The following is a 26,484-nucleotide window of genomic DNA, read 5'->3' on the forward strand; positions in this document are numbered from 1 at the left end:
TAGGATGAACAAATACGGTTTAAATAGAAAACACAATATAAAAATTAATTTAGAATACGATTAAAGAGTTGCAGTTTCAATGCAATGGATAAAAAAAAAAAAAGAGATGCAATACTGGAGGTAGATAACCCGTGGGTTTTAGTAGCTCTTTGAAAACTAAAATAGTAACGATATTGATTAAGAACAAGGAGCACCTGTATTAAGAAGCCAAAACTTCATGCCAAATCATGATACTGGAAATAAACCGAGGGCCTCCAAAAGGAATTTTTGCTGACTGCTGCATCAGTGTCATGAAGGATAGAAAACTGCAGGAATGGAAGAGCAAGCGCTGAAAAGTAGCGGGGCTTTTCAGTTGAACAAAACAAAAAAAAAACCACAAGAGCTGCTTATCCAGTCTAAAAATTGGGCATGTTCCACACAGTGCTGAGGAAACAAATATGCAGAAATACATGGTACACATGACATCCCAGAGGACTCAAGAAGCACCAACATACTCGGCACTTCTTTTCTGGTCCTCATCCCCTTTATTCTCTCCCTCAGTGCTCCTATGCAAATGTTACACTTGGCTTAATACACATGGTTATGCTTAAGACTGTCCATCCACCCATATTCATGCAACCAAAAGATGACATAGCTCATTTTGCCAAATATCTCATAAAGAAAGTATACACCAGCCACAGACCACTAGTTCGGTTGAGTCCTTTCCTACATTTACTACTGTTAAAATTATCAAATTACAGTGTCGCAGCTTCTGTAACGAGTTCTGAACATGAAATCCTCCTCCTCTTCCTAATGTCAGGAAAGTACTCTTTATTTCTGCCTTCCACCCAGGAGTCTCATGTTGTTCCCCTGCTGCAAGCGCCATTAGCCCAGAGCATGCATCTGGGAGAGCACCAGCCCTGTGGCAGTATATACATCAGGGAGAATCATTAAATCACCAAGCTGAAGTTTTCTCTTGTACTTCCAAGTGTGCAGTAGCAAGGCCAGAGATACTCAGTTTCCTAGGGCTGCTAACCCTGAAAACATCCTGATCAAGTTTAAAAAAATCCTTCATAACTCTACCCAAGAAAAACTTTCAGGCACCAAACTTATTTTTTGGGTGCCATATGTTAACCCAGGCTAGAAACCTGATTTATGGTAGCCCTAAAGATCAGGGGAAATTAGTTCAATTTATAGACACCTTCTTAAAAAAAAAAATCAGGTTAGATGATCAAAAAACTGCTGTTGGTCTTAAAAGCCTATTCATCAGGATGGTAGGAAGCTTCTTCAACAATTACTTACTCCAATATTGACTACTAAATAGTGTCAAAAAGGACAGACTAGTAGATGATCAGAAATGGAGGTGGGATAGTCCAACAACGATGACAACAGGCAAAGGAAACAAGAAAGCAGAATGGTAGAAACAAAAAACAAAGTGCTCCTTAAATCAGCATCTTTAATACACAAGAAATACAACCTTCATCAAAGAGCGCGAGTCATAGCATGGCCAGTCTCCTGGCTTAACCCAAGGGAAAAAAAAAAAAAAAGTAGTAGACATTACCCTTCTTCTCCTTCATAGATATATCTCTTTTGCTACTTAAAACTCAAATGCATGATTGTCTCTCTACAAGATTTTAAAGCGACTACAATTTACTAAATGGCTTATTATATGTAAGATCTCTAAGTTTACCAAAATAATTTGGAAGAAGTTATGAAAATGACTCTCTGAACAACAGCCAAACCAACTAGCATGAGAAAATTCCCGTAAGCATCTCACAGCAATACTTCAATCAACTACAACATACTAAAGTTGAACTACACACAGAGTGGTAAATCTTAGTTCTAGCATTATTAAATGGAAAAAAGAAACCTCACTCACATTTAACAGTATATTTTAATTTGGCATCTGAATGTAAAAGTATGTCCAATAATTGATTTTGATCATATAGAGACAATTACATACACAGATATTACTAGGTTTATGTTAAATACGGCAAGATCTATAAAAGTTATTGGAAACAGGTTTTTCCCTATATTAATGCACAATTGTTTAGATGACTATCTTTCAAACCATCTGAATATCCCATGGCACAATGTTCAGAAACTAGGTGCCAGTATGCACCTCAGATACATCCAGTTGCTCCTGATGTAAAACAGGACTATATAAGACAATATAGTTAGAATAAAGATACTGTGTTCAAGCAGTTCAGATAAGCAATGAAAGGCATGTTTGTTAACTCTACATATATTTTTTCCCCTTTTGGAGGGAGGAGCTGTGTTTCTCAGGTGGAAGGAGCCAGAGTTTCCAAGTTACTTTGCCCCAGTATTACCTTTCAAGCAGAGTTTGGGACGTTCTCCAACTCAGGGTGGGGAGGTAGGAGGAGGCCAGCAGTGGGGGAAGACTCAGTTCATTAAACCTTTTGCTGAAAACCATGCAGGTGGATTATTTTAGGTATATTACAAAATACCACCATGACTGTATTACAGCAGCTTGTTATGAGTAAAAAATTTTATTGAATATGAGTACAGTAAAGCCAGCTGTAGCAAACCGTGCCCTTGAGAGAATCGTGAGACTACCTGCTACTCACATGGTATTTTGTGCAGATGCCACTGCTAAGTAGGAAATTAAAATGGCTAAATATTTTCAAATTAATCTTTGGGCAACCAAACTATTGGTTGCAGAATTGCATTAATTAAGAGCAATACATATTGCAGCAATGAAACTGGGTAAAGTTACTGAACTACACGTGAGTTTTGACAACTGGGGAACTTGCTGGGCCACACACAGGTGAGGGAAGGGCTGTGGATGGCCATGGATGAGATGGCTGACTTTGGGAGTCAGCGGCTTTGCAGAGTTCTCAGCAGGTACCATAAGGGCAGTGAAGCAGCAACACTGCTGTCCCTAAGCTGATCTCCTGCAGCACCTAGAACGCTACACCCTGTAGCAACAAGAAGCCTTCTGCATAACCTACACAGTTGGTTCTTGGCCCAAGCCAAAAAGAAAATTAGCTACCTACACAGCGAACATCAACAGCCAGCTAGTTTCAATATTATAAAGACAAGCCCCAGTGAGTATTGTCTCTGAATATGTATATGTACTAGAGACTTGTTTTGAAGTTCGATAAACTTACCAGTTTTATTAGGGACTTTTTTCAACAACTTACATGTTGCAGAAGTTTGTCACAGCTACTGTTACATGGGAGCAAAAGAATTGATTTACTGAGCAGATAATGTAACTCACAACACGTGGGAACATATTATCTGCAGCCTTGCACAAAAAAAGGAAGAAAAAAAACACACACTCAAAACCCATACTGTGAACCCTCTTTCTACCGAATCACAAGGTACATTACTGCTAATAAATTTTTTCTCCAAGTCTTACACTAAAGCAAAAAAAGATAATGGTGTAGGAAAGCATTTGCATTTTATATTGTTATTGTAACTTAAATTTATATTTAAAAGTATATTATGTATCACTCTTCTCTAATATGTTAAATGAAATATATAGCTGTGTTCCCATGAAAGGGATGATTTTAATTAAGAGATTGGAAAAGCAATGACTCAATTAAGAAAATGGATCATAAGAAGAGGCATGACATTCCAGTGATGAATTGACTTCAGTCTTAAATATTTAACATTCTAGTGAAAATATATAAGTGGGTTTATATATGAGAAGCTTTGGACAAAACACCAAGTTCATGAACACCAGTTTATGAAATAACATTTTTTAGAACATGAAAATTCCCAAAAGAACAAATAGAAAAATAGGACAATAGTAGCATTCCCAAGAGGGTAAAGAGAAAGCAATTTTTCCTAAAATAAACTGTTTTTCATTAAAAATTTTATCAAGTGAGAGTTTATTAACAGCTCTGTTTTTTAAATGTAAGTGTGATAAAGACTACTACTATTTGCATTTTTACTGTCAGAAAAAAAAAAACACTACATTGGAAAATTCTATGCACCCTACCTCTGCTTACCAAGCCAAATGAAAATACTTTGAAACTCCCACAAGAAATTGTGCCAAGTGTTGGATTTTTTAAATTATGAGATTCATCCAAATAGTCTATTAAAGGGATTGAGCTATTCTACTGGAATCCAAATCTGATTTGTTTTTTTAATTGTATAAATTTAAACTCAAAAAGACAGTACTATGTAACTGTTTTGTCAGATAGGCACTTATTAATCTTTAAGACTCATTAACCCTTAAGAAATAAATGTTTCTGAATACTGTAAACATTTCATTGATAAAAACTACCTTTGTCCTCTAATTAGTTGCTATTCTAATTTTCATCCTAGTTGAGATCAGGATTCTGAATAAAACAAGTACTTATGGAAACTGGTACAGGACTGCAAGACAAGCTTCTAAGGCCTGGCCTTCTGATGGGGAGCTTATACACTACTCATCTTCAAAATACAACACGACCCCCTTCCAAAACTCAGATCTTGCACTCCTTTAATTAAGACAAAATAAACCACACAATCGCTCCAATAAATCTATATCCGTATTAAAAATGAAGCAGCAATTGAAGCACTATGGGTTTGTTAAGAGAGAGAGGTGGTTGGAGCAAGGAAGGGAAGTTCGGAAAGGCCAAGCATAAGCTCAGGCGGCAGAAAACAGCTCACGGGGAAAACAGCATCTTACAGAGCAGCAAGTGGTGATCCAAAGTAAATGATGAGTAGAAAGCTGAAACATATGAGACCTCTCAGGCAGTAAAACTTAAGAATCATTCTGAAAATGTTCAAGCCTACCAAACTCTCACATGCATGGGCTAACCTGGATGTCAGTAAGCATCCCTGTCCTCCCTTCCCCATCTTCCTGCCTGCCCTCCTACCATTTCTAAAACAAGATTTGAAACTGTAGTGCAGCCACAAATAAAAAATCCCCATACCATGCAAGAGTCATCTGTTGTTCATTTAGAATCATTACTGATTAATCAGTATATACTTGAAATCAAGAAGCACCATACTTCAGTATTTGCTTTTACATGTATGGTGCCGTTCAGAAGCAGAACAGGACACAGATTAAGCCCCTGTTTCTCTTTGAACAGGCCGCACGTTGCAGAGAACCAAAACCAGAGAAAAGGCAGAATGTAGATTTAGGAAAACACCTGTGTTTCTTAAATTGCGGAAAGAAGATGATAACCTTGCATGAACAAAACCATTTCTTATTCAATAATAAGAGTAAACATGACAGAACACATGAAATTACACTCATGAATAGAAATAGGTACCAAAAAGATTCTGATTTGTGCAAGAAGCTATATCAAGCCAGCACAGATGACAGGATCACACCACATTTAAATTCAGTGCAACAGTGTTCAGCGATGAAAAAAAATCGTCATGTATAAAGGAAGCTTTTATGCTACTATGACCTGAATGTGTTCAGAAGGTTACATTTAGAAATCGCTTGAGAAAGCACTACATGTCTCCCTAGAGGCAGGGATAAATGCTGAAAATAGCAGAACATTCCATTTAAGTATGTCCTTGCCTTCTGCCTATACAGGATTATTATACGTAAGCCTTTTGCACAGATCTAAGAAATGTGTTTCTTCAAATGAAAAAACAAGAGTATAAAACACAAACATACTACATGTTAAAGATGCAAGTATCATCACTTAGGATTTTGAATCAGGTGAAGATATCCAAGAATATTACATATTCATAAAATATAAAATGTTGTACACCAGACATTTTACATGCACAAAACTCATAGGTCAGGCATCAAAAAATGAGCAAAAAGTCAAAACCACTAGAAGAGACAGAAAAAAGAGAACTTAAAAATTAAGATAATTTTGGGACGAGGCACAAAGGAGTGGCGGAAAAGGAACACATATGCATGTGGTGCTGCTCTGACTGTCTTCAAGCAGAGCAGGACAGGACAAAGTTTAAAGCGGAAGGGCACCACCACTCATAAAAAGCTCACTCCCACAGACCACACTTCCTTCCTTCATATTTCTGTTACAGTAGTATCTCACAAGCAAAGGATCTCTTCAGAACTGCTAGCAGCAATCCCCACAGCTTCCTCTCCCTTGTGGCACTGCCCATCATTTGTTCTGGGACTGGCAAACTGCCTCCCAGTTCTTTTCCACAAAAGCTGAGAAAGAAGCACGTAAGATTGCTCTCTGCTCAGGAAAGTTCAGAAGCCTACTAAATCAGAAATCACAAAATACCAGTGTCAGCAGATCATAAAAAAAAATTACTTCAAGAACTGGGATCCATCTTCTATGAGCAAGCAACACACACAGGACTTGTACCAGTCCTATTGGTGCCAAGGACTGGATAGGATATTAGTATCTGGTATTAGTATAATGATCAGATTGGTTTAACAATGGATAAAGACATAAAGTGTTAGTTTCAAATTAGCTGTGGTTTACCCTCAAATACGAGTCAGAATCATATAACTGCATCCCAAACTAAGAATGTGTGGGCCAGAATCATTAACGCCTAGCCAGGTCCAGCACCACCAGAGGGAAGATGAACGCTCGTCAGACAGCAATTCTGAAGCAAGTCTGTTCCTCACTGCATGCTAAAACGCTGGCTAATTCACTGCAGTCGGGCTCCTGTGGTCTCATTACCTTGATACTTGCTTTTAGTACTCTATCAAGATGAAAACTGGTGGAAAAAAAAACTTAATTGGAAGCACCAAAGTTCATGTTCAGATTTCTGAAAAATTGTGTTTTGGTATTTCTGTTTCAAATAAAGTTTTCCAACATTCCTGCAAGCAACACAACTTTACTTTGGCTGATCCAAATATTCTGCTGTTTTCACACACAAAAAAACATCCACCTGAAGTGAAACGTGGCCTCAAGACACACTAGCTCTGGGCGTGTCCAGTTCTCTCCTCCAAAAGAACATCTCCCAGGTGGTGCCCCATAGCCACAGGACTCATGTACCTTATTAGGCACTTCTGTGAAAAAGACAGCAGTGCTTCTAAGGAAACACAGCCAGAAACGCAGTCCAGAACAGGGAAGCAGAGATGCAAGCTACAAATCACACACAACAGACCAGCAGTTTAATTAGATACAACTCAATACTGAATAGTCCCAAAAATGTGAGGGTCCTGCTCTGACAAGCAGGAAAATACTGCTCTGAGTTCTTCCAAACTCAGTATCTGTTTCTTTTTTTTTAAAGACAAAAGAGAAAGAAAGGCTAAAAACAACATTGGAATTTCACTAGAAAGAAAACATCATTTTGCAGAAATTATTTTTTCATCAAAAATGCCAAAACTGCAATGACTGAGCGGCTATAGCATGCTCTTTTTTCAAGTTAATTTGGGTTATACACACACTGATAGAAGTGAATCTCAGCTTTTCCAACAACTATATGCAAAGTTCACTTGGTTTTACTTTACTGAGGATTTAAGTGCTTAAACCATCAGTATATGGGTAATAAACTACAGCTTTATAAGCCACATTTATGAGTGGAGTACTCTTAGATATGTAATAAACGAAGAAAAGATGAGAGTATCTTGACCTTTAGATAACAGTCCTGAGGAGGGAAAGTTAACTGCAGAAGATTTAGCATCATCAACAACTAGAGGATTTCAGATGAAAAGAACTGTTGTATATGCGTAAGTAGATAAAAAAGATGTCCATTAACTCCATGCCACCCAATTGCTTTCAAATTTTATATGGATACAACCATAGTTCATTTTTGTACAAGTCAAGCAAAGTAGAACATCCTTAACAGAGCAGGAAATGAAGTTTTATTTGCTGCACAAAATAAATCAACAAAAATGTAATGTCTGTTGATGACAATGAAACCACTAGCATATGCACTCGGGACTCTGATCTATTCTGTCCACCAGATGCTCCCTCCTTGTGGAAGGCTGGTAAAAAGAATTAGAGTTCATTGTGGCTTAAGCAGATTTTTCTCATGCTGTTAAGTATTTTTCTAAAGTTTTACTGCAAAATCTTAATGTTCTTCATGACTGTAAGCAAAAATCTAGGATGAACAACCTATATCCCACCAGCCATATGCAGTATGGCAGGACAATTCATCTAGCTTGTTCCCTTTGGCCTCCTCTCCTAAGAACCTCAGCTGCACACCAGATGACTGCACTGGAGCAGGCAGCCTGCTCCCCACGACCATTTTATCTAGGAGGCTTGTAGCCTCTCCCCCGTCATATAATGAGCCTGTATTTAAATGCACGCTGGGAAAAGGGTTGAAGAGGTTCCAGGAAAGATAGCCACTTCCCACTGCCAGAACAATGCATTTACCCCACAACCCTGTCACTGTCCACATCTGAGGAACATATGGGAAAGAGGACCGTCAGGAACAGGCTGAATGAATTGTATGGAGTCAGCAGCACACTCTTGTCCGCCCTCTTTCTCAGGTCTTCATCAGGCCCTGCTGGGGAAAAACTGCAGGGCAGAAAGCTTAAACACCTGGAGTCCAGTAGAGATGCAGGAAGGCAGAGGCTTCCAGAAGGCATCAGAACTACAGAAAGTGTCCCAGAAGCCATGAAATATGACACTGTTCTGCCACTAGGAAAAAAAAAAAAGAAACCTAAGAGCAGCCCACCAATCGAAAGGGCTGGAACACAACTGCTCCCCACAGTAGACTGTGGAGCAGCATTGATTGCATTGATCAGGAGACCACTCAGCTCACAGAACCGTGTAGAAAACCACTGTGGTTCTTTGAAAAGTAGTCCCTAATTATCAACACAATTCTAAAACATCAGGACTAAACAGCTTTGGGCCTAATTCTAAGTAATTACACATTACTGCTGCTGCAGCAGCTGTTAGCTCATTTCAGGGAATCCTACACTAACCTGAAATGTTGAATAATGATGACAGGCTAACAGGAAAAAAAAAAAGAAGGGGAAAAAAAAAAAAAGGCACTTTGCTATCTAATGAAACCAAAATATATTTTCAGCTTTAATTGAAAACACTTGCAAATTAAATAATTCCCATCAATAGAGCCCTTTATATGACAAAATCTTCCAGAAGAATGATTCATGCATATAAAATAAAAAAGGGTAAAGCAGCTTTGTGTTATTCATCCTCCAATTAGGTGCAATGCATAAGGACTTATATGGAAAATGAAGGGCAACACCTTACAGCATTCTGGGCTCTTTAGACCTTTGCATTTTGACAGATAGCCCTGCTAGACACCAGCTAGTCCAAAGCTAATGGGTGCCTGGGTAAAGGAAACTAAGTGAGGATCCTCAGTACGCCAAGGTGATGGCCTCAGGACGTGGTTTCTTAGCAAGTCAGAGGCAGAACCACTAAACAAACATGCCAAATGGCGGGGGGGGGGATATTTTCATATTTCTCAACAGAGGCATCAGGTTCGTTCCATTTTCTCCAGAGGCAAAGAAATAAATATTTACAGTTAAAGCTCATGTTTATTTAACAGTTGGAGTTAAACTAAGGTGGTGACTGAGACAGCTGGATGGTCCATGATATCGCCGGCAGCACACTACAATCTCCTTAGGGTTCTATGGCCTGTAAAAAGGTAAGAGTCATTTTTTTTTCTCAGAAAAGAAAGTGCACATTTAAACCTGAACATTTCCCCATTCTTTTGGAAAAAGTGCAGCTCGCTGGGATAGAATTACTTATTGCCCATAAGTGTTCAAAATAAAACACAATCTACATCAGTTGTGCATCAAAATTACTTAGCAGGAATCACTCTTTAAGTGCAGGCATTGTAAGGTAAGTCACAAGCAATAGGTGAATAAAGGGAATTTTTCTGCTTAAGTTCAATAACTGTATCTAATAAATTATAATTGAATCACACCTTTCAGAGAAAATACCACTCTTTCCAAAAGGAACAAACTATAATTTCAGAGTACACTTTATACTTGAAAGAATTAAGAGTATTTTGTCTTTGGAATTTTAAGATGCTTTTACCAAAAGGTAGATAAATTACAGGTTTTTTCCACTACAAAATCTGTAATCATGCCCATTCTGAAATAGTAGGTTTTGCTATAATGAGGAGCTAAAATACATTCCAACAAATTTAACTATGCTTTAATCTACCAACAAACGAGGAAAAACTACTTCCTCTCCAAGGAAATATTTTTAAATGCATTACCTCACCTCATTCCCCATTAAACCATACCAATCCAAACTCTTCACCCAACTACATGAAACAAAGCTGGATTGTAGGGTCCTGATTTGATGTCAGCTACACTGGGACAAAACTGGAATTACTCCAAAGTAAATCAATTGAGGTACTCCAGACCTACGCCAGGGAAAGCTGAATCAGAATCTGACCCTAGACTTCTAGGAATTATGCCAAAGATGATATATAAAGCCTTTCATTCTATACCTTGGAACAAAGACACTGACTATTGGCATTGTATTTCCTCACTGTAAGTAGGTCAGGAAAAAAGCTAAGTAAAATCATAGAATCATAGAATCATTAAGGTTGGAAAAGACCTCTAAGATCATCGAGTCCAACCATCAACCCAACACCATCATACCCACTACACCATGTCCCTAAGTCAGTAAAGGTACAAGGATTACTCTTAATCTTTCCACTTTATACACCTGTATCTACACAGCAGAACAGTTTCTCTGTACTTTATAAAGAGAAATACACCACTTACATGTTAGTATTTGCATTTGCCTTAGTAAATCTGTTTTCTGGAATATAAATCAGAGAGGTTGCGGTATCTGAGTTTCAACTCTTGTATCTACTTGCCCTGCAGAATTAAAATAATTTAATACTTTTGTTGGTTTCTACTTTCAGTAATCAAGTGTATTGAAAAGACTAATATTGGGTTTTTTTCCTATAAACTTGAAAAAAACAAAAGTGTGCCCTGAAATGCTATTCTGTAGCAATAGCATTGCAGCAATCACTGTCTCTGTTCCTGTGCAGATGGGTTCTTTTCCAAAATTCAAGAATACATACCATGACATCACTCCTAATTACCAATTCACCAAATTAACCACAGCAAAAAAGAAACCAAACAACCTTTTCTAGCTAGTGCCTCACCATGAACAGTGAAGACTGTTATGCTGCGACAACCTTGTTCTGAAAGCAGCTGGTGCAGCTTTGAACCCTGAGCTGCATAACAGCAAATGCAACTTGGCCTTAAATTTGAACTTCAGTTTCATCAGTGACATACAACCCAGCTTCCGCTCTCCAAATGCCTTAGTCCACACCATAAGGAAGGAAAGAGACTGTGGCAGGGAGGAACAGGTCTGCTGACTGGCTAACATGGACCGATTCGGTTAGTTACCTGCCTAGGACTATCCCACAGTGCAGTTCCTCAAATAGATGAGCTTTTATATCATCCTCTTAGCTGTCTCCATAGATAGTCGCTCAATACGTAAAGTTACAGATACAGCATTTGTATTGTGTTTTTAAGCGCTGGCATTCAGGATACTTACACATTTCCAAAATCATTTTGTATTAATGCACAAGTTTCTGGCAAGATGTGCTATTTTCCCTGCTAATTTTGATGTGATATACTTGTACATATCTGTATGTGGCAGGCAGTATCATAGAAAGATTAATAAGCTCAGAAGCACGTGTCATTGTATTCAAAACAGTCACTCTGAAGCAATTCCTAAGTTGTGCAATTACTAGCTTTCTTAAGTTTATTCAAAATGCAATAGTTTGTTAAATCCCACTGTACCTCTGTGCATGACCTGCCAAAGCACTATGTTATTTTGGAGGTTAAAAGTCCTTGGAGTGCAAGATACTAAAAGCATGAGATATGGAGCCCAAGATTTATCTTCAAGGGGACCTGTGTCAGGAGTGAACTTCCAGAAGACCTGAACAAACCACAGCCCTGTCACCTTTTGGAGGTACCAGTAAGTTTGATGAAGTTTTCTCCAACATGAGCACTCAAAGTTCATTTCAGAAAACTCATGTACATGCACACACTCCCCTATTGTACTCATACATATCCCAGAGACAGCAAACAGTTTAAATTTAACACAGGTAATCTCATGTGAAATACATAAGCATATGCAAATCACTAGCATTAGTGGGAGGTATTAATAGCTTTTGCTATTTACAAACCTGTTGACTTTTTTTTTTTAAACATACTGCATTGAGCTGCACTAAAAGCAATTCTAGTCTATTCGTACTCAAATCCACCACAACTTTGAAACCCGCAACATACTCCGAAGTTCTAAAATGCAAGTTACAAAGGTCATTGTTGCATTAGCTCTAATATTTTACTTACTATGCCATCCATTTCCTTACTAAGATGTTGGTTTGCTTGTTGTTTGTTTGGTTTTTTGTAATCCCTTCAATTCCCTAGCAGCAGAGCCACTACCAAAAAAAAAAAAAAAGTACTGGATACTATCTACCCTAGCTGGTACAGAACAAAACTATTATTTACATTTCAACGATGCACTTTCTAACTGGTGCTTTGCCAAGAGTTCAACCTGACATTCAGTTTCCAAATTCATTTTGCAGCCTAGAAATCCCTTGTGTATCTTCTTCCCCTTCTCTCTCCACACAGAAAATTCAGCTGATTTGATCTATAAATACAAACAACCGTAACAGTCACAATCTTAACGTAAACTTTCTAGAATATAGCTGTACTATGTAGTGTAAATACTCAGTCTGGCATCTGCACTTTTCTAGTGATTACAGAACACGTGAAGATGATCCATGGAAGAACTCCAGAGGAAAAAAATGGTTTGGTTTGTTTGAGGGAAGGAAGTAGAGAAGTTAAATACACATTGACTACCATTCAGCTGGGCATACGTGACAGTGCCTGCTCGCCAAACACTCAGAAAACAGCTCTTCACTGCTATCACTGCCTTACTAAAATGTGGAATAACAGTGAAATAATGACTTTGTAAAGCAACTGTTTACCTATTGTACTACATGCTATTTATATTTCCTGTCCCAACTGTTCCTCCTTATCATCAAGCAATAATGAAATGAGAAACAGTCAGATGGGAAGCTGTCTTTAATATGCATAGATAGTTACACACATATATACACACACACAAACGTATGTATAAAGAACCAGCTTTCTACACCTATGCAGCACAACAGGTAAGTCGGTCTGCTGCTTCCTCACTTGTTAAGTAATTGTCGTGGTTTAACCTGACAGGCAGCCAATACCACGCAGCCGCTCACTCACTCCCCCCCAGTGGGATGGGGAGAGAATCGGAAGGGTAAAAGTGAGAAAAACTCGTGGGTTGAGATAAAAACAGTTTAATAGAACAGAAAAGGAAAAATAATAATAATAATAATAATGATAATGATAGAATATACAAAATGAGTGATGCATAATGCAATTGCTCACCACCCACGCTGACCGATAACCAAGTAGCGATCGGTACTTCCTGGATCACACCTACCATTCATATACTGAGCATGACGTCACATGGTATGGAATACCCCATTGGCCAGCTGGGCTGGCTGTCCTGATTATGTTCCCTCCCATCTCGTGTACCTAGCTCAGTCAGTAGGCACGGGAGCTGTCCTTGGACTAGGAGGGGACTTAGCAACAACTGAAAACATCAGTGTGTTATCAACATTCTCCTCATACTAAATCCAAAACACAGCACTAAGAAGGAATTTAACCCTATCCCAGCCAAAACCAGGACAGTAATATCACAATCCCCGAAGCAAGGGAATCTAACGCAACAAAGTAGGAAATACGGAACTACAGTTTTAAATGTGTAAAAGAAGTAACATCAGCATCCTCTGAGACAAAAACTCTTCCCTTCCACATGGGCAACACTACTGAACTGTCAACTTTTGAACTACTTCACAGGCAAAGTGGGAATAACAACAAAAGTGGGATATGTATGGATGTCAAGTGCCAAAGAAATGTGTAAGAGGCAGTTCAATAAAGTGAAATTGTATTGCAGGACAGAACTCATACAGAGATGAGCACAGAAACATGATTACCCATGCAGAAAAGAGAAGCACCTGCTTTTGGTTAAAATAAATAATACAGATTTTGTTAACACTGGCATTTGGCATAGGTTTACAAGTTTTCACGTGCATGACTAAAGAGAAATGTGGATATTTGGGGGTCAAGTGGTTTTACTGGCTGTTGGCATACATAATTTGATTTCTAATTTTTTTTTTTTTTTAACTAGAACATAACTTGCCAATGGCAAGTGACAGTCAAATACTAGAATCAATTTTAGAGAACGGTATGGAAGCAAAAATAAAAGAGGAATGAGGGAGAGCCACGGAGAGAGAAATGGGTTAAAATGACTGTTACGTGTGCCCTATTCGATAACCATAAAATATTCTCAACAATATGCGAGTTTCCACAATTCAGAAATGGTGAAACGCTTCAACCAGGACATACTCCCAGCACGATTTGCAGCTTCTACACCAGTAGTTCCAAGGAAATACACTCCAGTTCCAAGGAAAGTCTCACAGATTGATATCTAGCTCTTGTTTTCAGAAACAGTAGCCCATGTGCAACAAGCTCATAACACTTCAATTTTCAGCAAATGAAAATAACTATTTTCCATCAACAATGATAGTGTTGAGAAACATATGAACATTTGTTGATTTAATGCTAAATTTTGAGATTCTGAATTCTCACCATGTTATTTCTCAACCAACTCAGTTTTGAAAATGGACCCGGTCTGCTTCTTCGCTCTCTATGTTGAGCTAAAACTGCAAAGTGCATCGGCATGGCATTACAACAGACAGACACCAGATCTTGAATATTCTCTAGTTCCAGAAAACTATTCTTGGGAAAAAAAGCATTGGCTATCATTTGGAAAGCTCAGTCCAGTAGGTCAGCTGATAGCCACTCAATATATCATCTAGTGGGATAAGACTGATCAGTCAAAGACGCATTTAGACAACACAGCTAAGCAAAGCTGAGCCTTTCCTACACATGGTGTCTTCTCTGGGCCATCTTTGGCCCTCACCGGATCACCCAAACTAATTCAACACACTAATCCAGAAAAAACAAAGAAATCAAGCAACCCTATCACCTTTTGGGGGCTGGTTCTGTTTTCTGTGAGATTAGCAAATTGTCCAATTCACCTCACATTAAGACAAATGCCAGCACGTGGGAAGAAGCAGGCTAAAGCTGGAAGCAAGATGGAAGGCACTGAGTGAGCTCCATCAGCCAAGTAAACTGAAGGAAAGATGACAAGAATCAAGGCAAAATACTCACTCACAAGCCCAGGAGGAGCTGCTGAGATATTATTTCGTCACTTTTTGTCAAAATCGTATTTTACAGAACTTGGGAACACTGACAGAGGAAGGGACCTAGCATGGAAGGGTGAAGAGGTTACAAAAATAAGAGGAGTCAACTTCTATAGCTAAATATCAAAGCACAGTTACAGATAAACGGGAGCTTTCAGTAGAAAGAAGGAAGCTAATTAGAAAGTCAGTGCCCACATTTTCAGTGTTTAAAAAAAAACCACTTCAAAATAGAAAAAAACAAAACAGGGTAAGAAAAAATAAGGGAATAAACAAAAATGAAGGGGGGAAAGTAAAAAAGATTAATTTAAAAGTGTCTGCCCAAAAGCCAAAGGCTTTAAAAAAGTACAAATCAGAAACACATGTTGCATAAACCACTGATTTCTGCTGAAATACGAGTGGATCCAGAAAACAGCAAGCCCCATATACACATCTATTTTAGAACAAACCAATGAAATAACTGTGTTCTAGTAATCTGCTCTGAAGAAAAAAGAAAAAAAAAAGAATAATTTTCAAAGCATAGGAGAACACAATAATATATTAAACTACTAAGACTGAAATATTATGACAGATTCAAGAAATTCAGCGCTATGCAGGATTCCCCAAAAGATTAATACACATGGAAAACTACTCCAACGTGTCCAAAATTAGGATTATATCTTTCCAAATTGCAGCATCCTGACAGGGTTGCACTGAAAGAAATGAGAGATTTCTCAGCTAGTCAGGTATTCCAAGGCAAACAAATGAAATGCTTCATGTAAGCATGCTACCCTCATCTGATTAAACAATGTATTTAGAATTACCTGTAAAGCTATGAAAGCTTAAAGGACCACTACCCAAAAAAAACACCTCTCTCCTTCACATCCACCAGGTGACTTTAATGTCTTCTCACCTAACCTATTTGTCCATTTGGCTGCCCCAGCCTTCCTCCGTGTACTACTCCTACCTGCATTATCCTTTCCTCTTGCTACTTGAGAAAGACAGATCTCCAACTGATGTTCTGCATAAGACCAACTAACTTAAAAAGGCATGCTCCAAATGTGTTCCTTGCACTAAGCTAACAGTCTCTGCAGCTGCAGGGTTGTTTAACAGCCTATAGAAAGATCATACATTAAATGCGGTACAGAGCTAGTGCCACACAAGCATTTGAAAAAAAGCTCGGCCTCCAAACCTGGGACATTGATTTGGGAGTTAAAATGAAGTTCATGTGCACTTATAAGTATAAAGAATTAAAACATTAATGTATATAACCCATGTTTATACATAAGTAAATATATTTCTGTCCTTCTTGAATTTAAAAGACAATTAAACTGGTTTTTTGGAGGGCCACAGGTTGTTTAAAACTTAAAAAGTGTTATTTCCTCTTTGGCAAGGCCATGTTTCCCAACACACAACAGACATCTTAAAAAGGCAATGAGCCAGTCTAAGCCAATATAGCCAAACAGTAACAAAAACCAAATAATCTTTAATTCTAAATATTTAAATTTTAGAAGAGCAAAAAAGCAATTCAGAATAGATCACAAGAAGCCTAGTCCATATGCCTAAGAAAAACCAACTATATGAGTATATAAAAGACACAAAGTACCACAAATCATGATTAGGCAACTAGGGAACCTCAAAAAAACCCCAACAGTTGACAGGCATTATTACTTCTGGAAGAAGGTTGTTTTTAAACAGCGGTCCTCCACCAGTAGAGCAGCTATAAGATAATACGTCCACATCAAATTAGCTTTTACAGCTACCAGCTGATAGATAAAAATCTATCATTCTGGAAGCTTAGATTCTGCTTTCTTACCATGTAAACTTTTCCCTGAACCCCTGGATAAGAGGAACATACAAATTTAGTGCAGTCTCAGAAAACACTAGAGGGATGTGTTTTTATGAAGGAAGAGAGGGGAAAATAAAAAAAGTGGTGCTTGCATCATGTCCATAATTAGATGTTTCATGAGATGACTGCTGTCACAGACACCGTAACTATGAGAAGCAGAAGTAGACATTAAATGTGGGTTAAACGTAGACTTTGTGAACCTGGAGTGCCAGAACAACTTCGGAGATCAGCTGGTCTAGTGGGATTCACCGTACTCCTAATCTGAGACCACACCATGGCTGGTGATCACAGAGTATTGGTTCTATTAACAACTCACACAAGACAACTGTTCTATTAATTTCAGTTAGCAGCTGGAGCACATTACCATGCTCCTAGAGTGCATTTTCCCTTTAGTTTCATCCAAAAGGGATCCAGCTCATTAGTTCTGAGACCACCCCACGATGGAGGTCAAAGCACAGTAAGTCTGGACAACCAGGAGATTTCTTCAAAACCAGAAACTTGATCTGAACTACACCACAAAGGGGTACACAGAGAAGGTCTTGTTCAGAAGACAACAGGCAAGCTGAGAAAAGGCAACATTTACTTACTAGGTACTATTGCTCCAGCTGCTACAGGCACTGAAGGGAAAACTGTAACTACATACACAGCTCCTGCAGCTTCCTTATCTTGCAACACTAACACCAACACAGAACCATTCCCTTGCCTTGCATTCTCTTCATTATACTTAATAATTTGCAAAGTGCATCCATTTGAACACAAAAAAACTATTGAAAATCATTGGTGTTATACAATCTCAATACATTTTGCAATAATGACTAGGCTGATTTTGACAACATTCGTCTTGAAATGAACTGCATTCAAAATCTGAGCTCCTTAGTAAGAATACAGCCCCAAATGCATTTTTGACTGCTTTTCTGTTCCTAAATCTGCTACCACAGTAAACATGCCTGACACAGTATACTTGGCTTCTCTTTTTAAACATGTATAATGTTGACATTTGCAGGACTAAGTATTTCAAGGAATGAAACTATCAAGTTTTAAATCTTTCTAATAAGCATGTAATTTTCAGCCAGTTGGAGAGAGTGTTTAGAAGACAAGCTGGCAGAAAGAAAGGAAAACATATCTTATTTACATCTTTCATGCACATGTGTACTGTCACGATAAAAAACTGGGAAAGTGTTACAACAACCAGAAAGTTTGACTGCAGTGGGCACGCATACATTCCTTGTCTTGCTCAGTCATCCACTGTTTGGCTGCTCAGAAAAGCATCCTCCTAGTCAGATCCTTCTCACATAAACAGAGTCATATGTATTCTCAAGATACTGAGACAGTTTATCATGCCTTGTCCCTATGGGTGTGCTCAGGAGTAGGTAGAGCATTGCCGATGAAGATGTCACCCCTTATTGCACGGCACAGAAAGCACGAGTTCTTACTATCCCAAGTCTTGTTTCTTAGCAGAAACACCTAAAAGCAAGGCTCACTCACCCAGACTAAGCTCTAGGATTAGGTCAGGATTGCCCCTCTATCTTAGCCTACAGGCAGCACACCAACAATGGAAGCTCTCCTTGGGGCCAGGCACAAGCACAGAAGAAATGAAATGGGACCACTCACACCTTTCATAGTGATCATTTTCAGGCATTTGAAATCACCATTACTTAGCCCTGAAAAGGACTTCAAGAAGAAATATGCTGACAAATTCACATGAAAACTGTCCAAAATTACTAATATGGTAACAGGCACTTAGGTAAGCAAGCCAGCTATTCAGGTTGAGGCAACACCATAGCAGTGGAAGGACTTCTACAGCTAGAGTATTAAGAAATATGCCCACAGGCATCATTAAACAAATTCACAGCAAAGGCAATTTCTTCTTTTGCAAGCAGAACTACTGCAATCTAAAGTGTCAGATACCTTGCTTTTTAAAGACTTTTCGTATGAAAGTGCTTAGCAGAAAAAAATAGGTAAATTACATGGGCATTCTTGCTTGCCCAGCTAGAACGTATGAATATTAATCACAGAATCAATAAGGTTAGAAAAGACCTCTAAGACCATCGGGTCCAACCGTCAACCCAACACCACCATGCCCACTAAACCATGTCCCTAAGTGCCTCATCTATACATCTTTTAAATACCTCCAGGGGTGGTGACTCAACCACTTCCCTGGGCAGCCTGTTCCAATGCTTGACAACCCTTTTGGTGAAGAAATTTTTCCTAATGTCCAATCTAAACCTCCCTTGGCACAACCTGAGGCCGTTTCCTCTCATCCTATCGCTGGTTACTTGGCAGAAGAGACCAACACCCACCTTGCTACAACCTCCTTTCAGGTAGTTGTAGAGCGCGATGAGGTCTCCCCTCAGCCTCCTCTTCTCCAGGCTAAACAACCCCAGTTCCCTCAGCCGCTCCTCATAAGACTTGTGCTCCAGGCCCTTCACCAGCTTCGTTGCCCTTCTCTGGACACACTCCAGCACCTCCATGTCCTTCCTGTAGTGAGGGGCCCAAAACTGAACACAGTATTCGAGGTGCGGCCTCACCAGTGCCGAGTACAGGGGCACGATCACCTCCCTGCTCCTGCTGGCCATACTATTTCTGATACAGGCCAGGATGCCATTGGCCTTCTTGGCCACCTGGGCACACTGCCGGCTCATGTTCAGCCGGCTGTCAGTCAGCACCCTGAGGTCCTTTTCTGCCAGGCAGCTTTCCAGCTTTTTTACTTTCCCCAAGCCTGTAGCGTTGCCTGGGGTTGTTGTGGCCGAAGTGCAAGACCCGGCACTTGGTCTTGTTGAACCTCATACAGTTGGCCTCAGCCCATCGATCCAGCCTGTCCAGGTCCCTCTGTAGAGCCTTCCTACCCTCGAGCAGATCAACACTCCCACCCAACTTGGTGTCGTCTGCGGTGTCTGTAGGGAAGCTCTCGATAGAATCTTCACCTTAAACTTACAAGTGTTAAAACTCAATGTCAGATTTACTGAACTAAAAATACCACTATGAAAATGAGTAAGCACCAAATGAAAATATTTCAAAAATAAAGACCTGGAGCTCCTACAAGAGCAAACAAAAATCAGAAAGGTGGGACACTGAAGGCTGTTTATTAATCCTCTGACTTCAAGTTTTAATATATTTTTGCTGTCACTGAACAGCATACATACACACTCAAACAGAAAAAACAGTACTTGTCCACACAGCCACATCCTACAACCCAGGTGAGAAGGAGAAAAACAGCAAAGCACTGCTTCAGACCTGGAGCTAGCTTTACCACCTAAGCAAACACTTTATATAACTATACCCTCATCAAACACAAGCCTTCTGTCTTCACTTTCAAAGTCCTTCATAACCTTTCTGCACACCCTATCTACCATCTCGATCATTTCCCAGTCAAGATCAATTTCTGCTTTCAGCATTCTTTGATGACAGTCTCTACTGATCATCAGATAAGAATATGTGTCTGCTATTCTGACAGTCATGCTTGTGGGCTGTTCTCCACTGCCTCCACAAAGTTATTATATTCCTTCAAAACCTTCTTTGTGATGCCTTATAAAAGGAACAGAGCTTAATTGTCTGTATGCTGATCCAAACAACTACTTGGTTTCCCTGTGCCCCTGTAAGCGCTTGTATCCAACAGTCTTCCCTGATTCCATAATTAGTTATCCTTGGGGGAGAGAGAGTTTTCATCTTCATATACATCAGCATATTTGTGATGCACTGTGTCCTGATTAAAGGCAAGGACTCAAAAGTGAAGCAGTAATAGAGATAATACATTTCTGCTTGGATCTCCTCATTTGCGTCAGTTCCAAGACTAAAAACCACAGAATTCAAGGTTGAACATAAAGATTAGTCTTGTGGTTAGTTATAATGTCAGGAAGGTGAAGGAAACAGACACAGGCTTGTCCTTCCCAATTTGCACAGACTGAATTTAAAGCCTCTGATTTGGGCACAGAGGTATTGTGGCATGGAAGAGGGAAAAGAAACAAGCAAAGAATTTCAAATAGCTTTAAAAAAAAAAAAAGAGTTTGGGTAGAAAAGAAAAAAGTTAAGAAGGATTCAACAGGACAAAAAGCAGAAAAACTCTAGGAGGAGAAACAGCATCAACAGAGGTTTAGCAAGGGGATTTCAATTCTAGATAAAAGTCCCGAGATTTAATAGAGATAAGTAATTAGAAGAATGTAATACTGGAACTTTAACCACCCTCTAAAACAATACATAACATTCATGAAGAACAGTCTCATGGGAGTCAATTGCCATAAATTAACAAATACAAGTCTAGTGAATATCAGAACCATATTTAAGTGTGTAAGAACACATTTCAAATCATACTTACCAACATATTTCATGAATTTGATAACATTATAAATGGTCATACTTAAAATTCAGTGCTGCAGAAGATTATATTCAGGAGCAAAAAAACAGGAACAGTTGCATTAAGCTGACAGACAACAAAAAGCAATGCAAAATGACTCACACCAAATTTCTACTTCAGCTACTGGCATTAACCAAAAGCATAATCAAAAGAGCACATACAAAGCATGTTCAATAGAACACCACTTTCATCACTGCAAAGTTCTGTTCCTGATGCACTTAAGTTTCATTTTCTTATGAAGTAGCCATATTTACTTAACAGTCTGGTTTTGGAAGTGGTAGTATCACCTGTAGGGAAGGAAAGGAAGGAAGAAAAGCACAGAAAAGAGGGGAAAAGCAATGACCTTCAAAATGCTCAAATTTCAAAATTGACTAAAAATACCACTAATTCTACACTGTGGATTTTGTATATTACTAGGTGAACTTACCACTTACACAACATTTCTGCTTAGAAAAGGAGAATATTAGCATAAAACTAGAAGTTGAGCCATTACTGTCTACTCCAAACTTTTATCTCAGCTGAGGAGGAGACACTGCAATAGCATAAACAACAAAAAACCAACCAAACTAACACTGAGACTGAACTAACAATGACATAGCATCAGTGAGAGTAAAGCACAGCCATACAAAAGTATTTCCAAGGGGCTAGCGCTCTTCAAAAATATACAAAGGGAGATAGCTTTTTGCTCCCAAAAAAATCTGTAGGGTCCACTGGACAATAATTTTCAACAATGCCATGTATTTTAATCCCCATACATCTTCAAAATAAACATTCTTTGAAATAGCCCCTTTCCAAAGAATACACATCACACTAAGTTGAGGTCAGAAGCTTTATTTTTTTCTCAGGTGAAATTAGGCATGTGCTTATTAGAGGTTTCACCTGAGGAAGGAAATGCAGGATCAAGCCAATAAATTTTTGGGAACTAAACTAAGCTTTCTTGCTAATATGCTCTTTGCTGATATGAAGTTCTTGGCAGAAGAGTTCCAGTTGTAGCTAAACTCACTGAGAGTTTATTTTACTACAATTTTCCACAGAAATACTCTATTTCATTCGGGTTTTTTATTCACTGATTACAAAGATTTTTATGACAACTGATTTTAGCCAAGTACACTGTCACACTGGAAGTTAGAACACAAGAATTTGTCAAAACATTTTCTTTTTATAAAACACTTTCAAATAGTCCTTTAAGAAATAAAATTCAAGCTGTCAACTTTTTAAACCATATCTTCAGAAAACAGCATAAAAGTGTTTTCATTTACATTCTTGTTAGTCAAAGAGAATCCTTCCATGGCACAGATCCAAATTTTACCCTCCTGAGTGTACATACCACTGAATAATTTGTTCAAATGTCAGTTGCAATTTTCAAAAATCCTTTCTTGCCTCTGAATCTTAAACATCTGTAACAAATACTTGTTTTGAGAGTGCTTTACATTCATGACACTTGACCTTTTGCTGTATGCACCACAAAATTTAAGTTTCAAATACCATGCAAGCAGGAAATCTGATCATTCCAGCAGTAGCCATCTGCATGGTCCAATATCAAATATTAATTCTGGGTTGCACAAAGTCATGGGCTACAAATCTTTTTGTGCAACTTCTATAATTAGTTGTAATTTGCTGCTTCTAACACACATTTCTCAGGGAACATCTGGCCTTGAAATCTTACCTTAACACTGGAAAAGTACTTAGCATTTGGCTGTTGGTGTGCATACACATGCGTATATGCACATGCACAGCGATTAGGTGTTACTACAGAATGCAAGCATATGTAGGTGGAAGCATTTGTGGGTGGCATACCTAGGACTAGAGATTTCTACTCAAGCAACAAAAGCCTTTTAGCTCTAGAACTGTGAAAGAATATTACAAGAAATATCAAACATAATGGAAAAGTGTTTTCCAATGTTCTTGGTGGCTTATATCTAATTATTGATGTTAAATGTTAACAGTTCATCAAGCATCCTACCAAACACTTGAGAGCTTTGCACAAATTGGAATTTTCTTTTGCACGACCCTTAACAGAACTGGAGGACTCTATGCTGAAATTGAAATGGGAACAACACTTTAAAAAAACCAAACAAACAAAAAAAACACCCACAAAGCCCCTCTAGAGTTAAAGCACCACACTGACTAAAAAAACAAGTTCAACATTAACATACTCAAGTACTTTTTGTTAACTAAATTAGACATACAACAAAATCGAGCCACTGCTGCATATTTCAGCTTCATTGTGTCAGAAGGAAATCTTTCCTGAGTCTGTGAAACGGTGTAATGAACAAATTATTGCGAGCAACTAAACAAAAAGCCCTTTGAGACCTTTACATGTAAGAAGTTTTCCAAGTACACTCAAGCAAGTACTATAACTTCTAAAAGGAAAAGAGAGTTACACTCCAAGATCTTTAAAGCACTCCTTCAATAATAACAACACATCTTTTGAAAAATGCCCAATGCCCAGTGGTGTTACACACAGCTGTCTCAAGCAACCAGCACTGCTTCTTGGGAGGCAGAAGCTGGAAGACCTAGGATGCTATATTGCGCTTGAAATCCATTTGTTGTCTAGTCATAGGAAAATTCTGGCAGAGCGTTATTAACACACTTTTACACCCACAAGCACACCACTACAGCTAATAAAGAATTAAGAATATGCATAAAGGAAGATACTAACCATGACAGGAATAACAATATTAGCCTCTCAGAAAGTAACAGGGATCGCAACTTCACATACCTGATTCTTCAGATGGCTTAAAAGAAAATGACCTATAGAAGCTATTATTTTCATCAACCTCTCAATGTTAGGAAAGCATTCATCATATTTCTTACCTGAGCTCCATCCTTTAATTTCAAGATGCATTCCATCGTATTGATAGTGATGACAACAGGTTCTGATCCCAATTTTGTCCATGGCACATGAATCCGAAGTTCATGAATATGCCCACTTAAAAAAGTAAATGGTAGTTTCAGCTCCTAACAACAACAAAAAGAGTGGCGAAATGACTACTGAAACATATCAAAATTCAAGACACACCTGTAACTTAAAATAATAAGGTTCTATGACAAAACATAAGTCAAAAACTATTCTCCCTCCCCAAATCAACAGTGTGCCACGGGGTTTGGCAACTGGCTTTATAATTGCGTGCACACTTACATTACAATTCGTCTGTTCAAAAGAGACATCTGGATTACCATGTCCTTGACAATAAAAGACAATTTAAAACCACCTCTCTTATGAAGCTACTGCAAAATGTGTCACTATTCAAGGGACAAGTAGAAATGCACCAGGTGAAAGTAAATATATGAACTGATTTGCAAGCTGCGTTATTCTGAAGAACACAATTTGAAATTAAACAAACACTGACAAGGCCACAGCAAGGCAATTCTTTCCAAAATATTTAAGTACTTTGAGTTGTAAGAGCTCAGTGCTCTTAAGATTGGCCACAAACAAAAATGAAGTCTACACAAAAGCTATGACGTACTTACAACAAAAAGAGTTTTAGTAAAAAATACTGAGAAGTTTTTTTTTTGTTAGATACATGTTTAATTGGTCCCTTTATTTTATGTAAGTACAGTTTGTACTCTTCTTCTAGTGTTAAAATAATGTTAAAAGTTAAGGAAACAAGCCAAACAGAAAACACAAAAAATACGATTGAATCAAAAATCACTCCATAAAGCAAAGATTTACTTGGTGCACTTTGTTTGACTTATAAATTAGAATTCGTGTGTTATACACAGTAAATCAGGTAAAATGCTTTCCATTTTCAATACTTCACTAAGAATTAAAACAAAGTGACATTAAAATGGTTATGTTAAAAAAATGTAAAAGTGTTAAGGTTACTAAGCGAGGCACTCTAAATTAGGAAATGCCAGAAGTAGAGTTACAACTGCTATTCTGATTTGACTCTTGGCTCATATATTTTATGATGTCCTTTCTAAAAACATGATGTCATATTATTTCTTCTGCAGAATCCCTCCATAATTCAACGATCAGGATGGAGGCACTCCCTAGCGAAGCAGTTAATTTGTTTTCTTGTCTTTTTAGCCACAGCATTCACAGTGTTGCCCCATTCACATCAAACTGCTCAGTAAATACAAAGTTATTAAATTCTTAATTGGAAAAACCCAGACTCCTCCTCACCAAGGCCTAACCTGGATGTCACACTGCTTTAAAAACTGGTGCAAGTTTTTAAACTTGCAGAACTCCTAATAAATGCCTGGCACTCTATCCAGTCAATGCATTGAGCAGATGTCTGCAGGACAGCCCAATGAGCCAGCTGTTACATGCAGCTAGTCAGCAGGAAACACAAGGTGCAGGGGCTGAGATAAATTCTTTGGATCTCAGGTAGGTAGCACTGGACAGCACATTGGACGCCTTCATCTACTTTGGATCCAAAAGGTTGAAATTTCCCCAGTACCTGAGGAGTTCTCCTGGGAAGCCTGAGCTTAACGCTTATCAGACAGAATGGCCACCTGCAGCTAGAGACCTGGTCCAAGGACTAGAATCAGATTTAAAATAATGAAAATAAGTGCTTAGTGCAAAATAAAGAAACAATATTTGATATTATGTCACAATTTAAAGTCAGTATTCTCAATACTAAATATTCTAATGATGAAGGTTCAACAATGATATATCTTCTTACCTTTCTGATCTCCTATCCTGACAGTTTTGGCTACAAATGTTTAAAGTTTTAATGGGGAAAAAACAACGGATGTCTTCACTTGATGTTGCTTATAGCCTGGTGTTTGGGTCTTCATCTTAGATGCTGGGAACTATAGGTATGAATCTTGTCAGGGTGAGAAAGGAAGTGAATCTAAGTCTCCTAGATGCTAGGCAACAGTTTTGGCCATTAAGCTCTTAACTGTTGTGTTTCTTAGTAAACTCAGGGACATAAACCTTTGTTCAGAACTTCAGAATGTACCTGGCAAAACTGGGCATTTTATCCTACATGAATAAAATTTGAGAGCAATTGGATTTTGCATTTAGTACTTGACATATATTATAAAATCTACCTATATAATATTTCTGTGAAGCTAGTTAACGTCATTATTTGCCCAACATCTTGAAACTGTAATTAAATCTTAGTGATATGTTTTGAAAATCCACTAAAAATGTTTATTTTTTTAAGTAGCTACCATGTCATAAGTTCACACTACTGCAACTGTGACAGGTTAGCATCCTGAGATAGCCTCTAGTTAGTCACCCAAAAGAGAAGTCAACTATTCTTATGCA

General features: G+C 38.4%; 1 protein-coding gene across 15 annotated transcripts in view; it reads right to left on the bottom strand.

Moving 5' to 3' along the window:
- The window catches only part of VPS13B (vacuolar protein sorting 13 homolog B), a 490,063-nt gene that overhangs the window by 455,320 nt on the left and 8,259 nt on the right, over window positions 1–26,484 (bottom strand). For 8 of the 15 annotated variants that reach the window (XR_012672287.1, XM_075141359.1, XM_075141364.1 and 5 more), the window contains exon 3: window positions 24,081–24,224. Coding sequence is in view for 14 of the 15 variants with exons in the window: in XM_075141359.1 (XP_074997460.1) it covers window positions 24,081–24,224 (144 nt within the window). In the remaining variant the exon portion in view is untranslated. Of the gene's footprint in view, window positions 1–8,366; window positions 8,466–24,080; window positions 24,225–26,484 lie in introns of all 15 variants that reach the window. The other 7 variants (XM_075141361.1, XM_075141350.1, XM_075141351.1 and 4 more) reach the window with 1 other exon arrangement.

This window comes from Calonectris borealis, chromosome 2 (genome assembly GCF_964195595.1).
Source record: "Calonectris borealis chromosome 2, bCalBor7.hap1.2, whole genome shotgun sequence".
Lineage (NCBI taxonomy): Eukaryota > Metazoa > Chordata > Aves > Procellariiformes > Procellariidae > Calonectris > Calonectris borealis.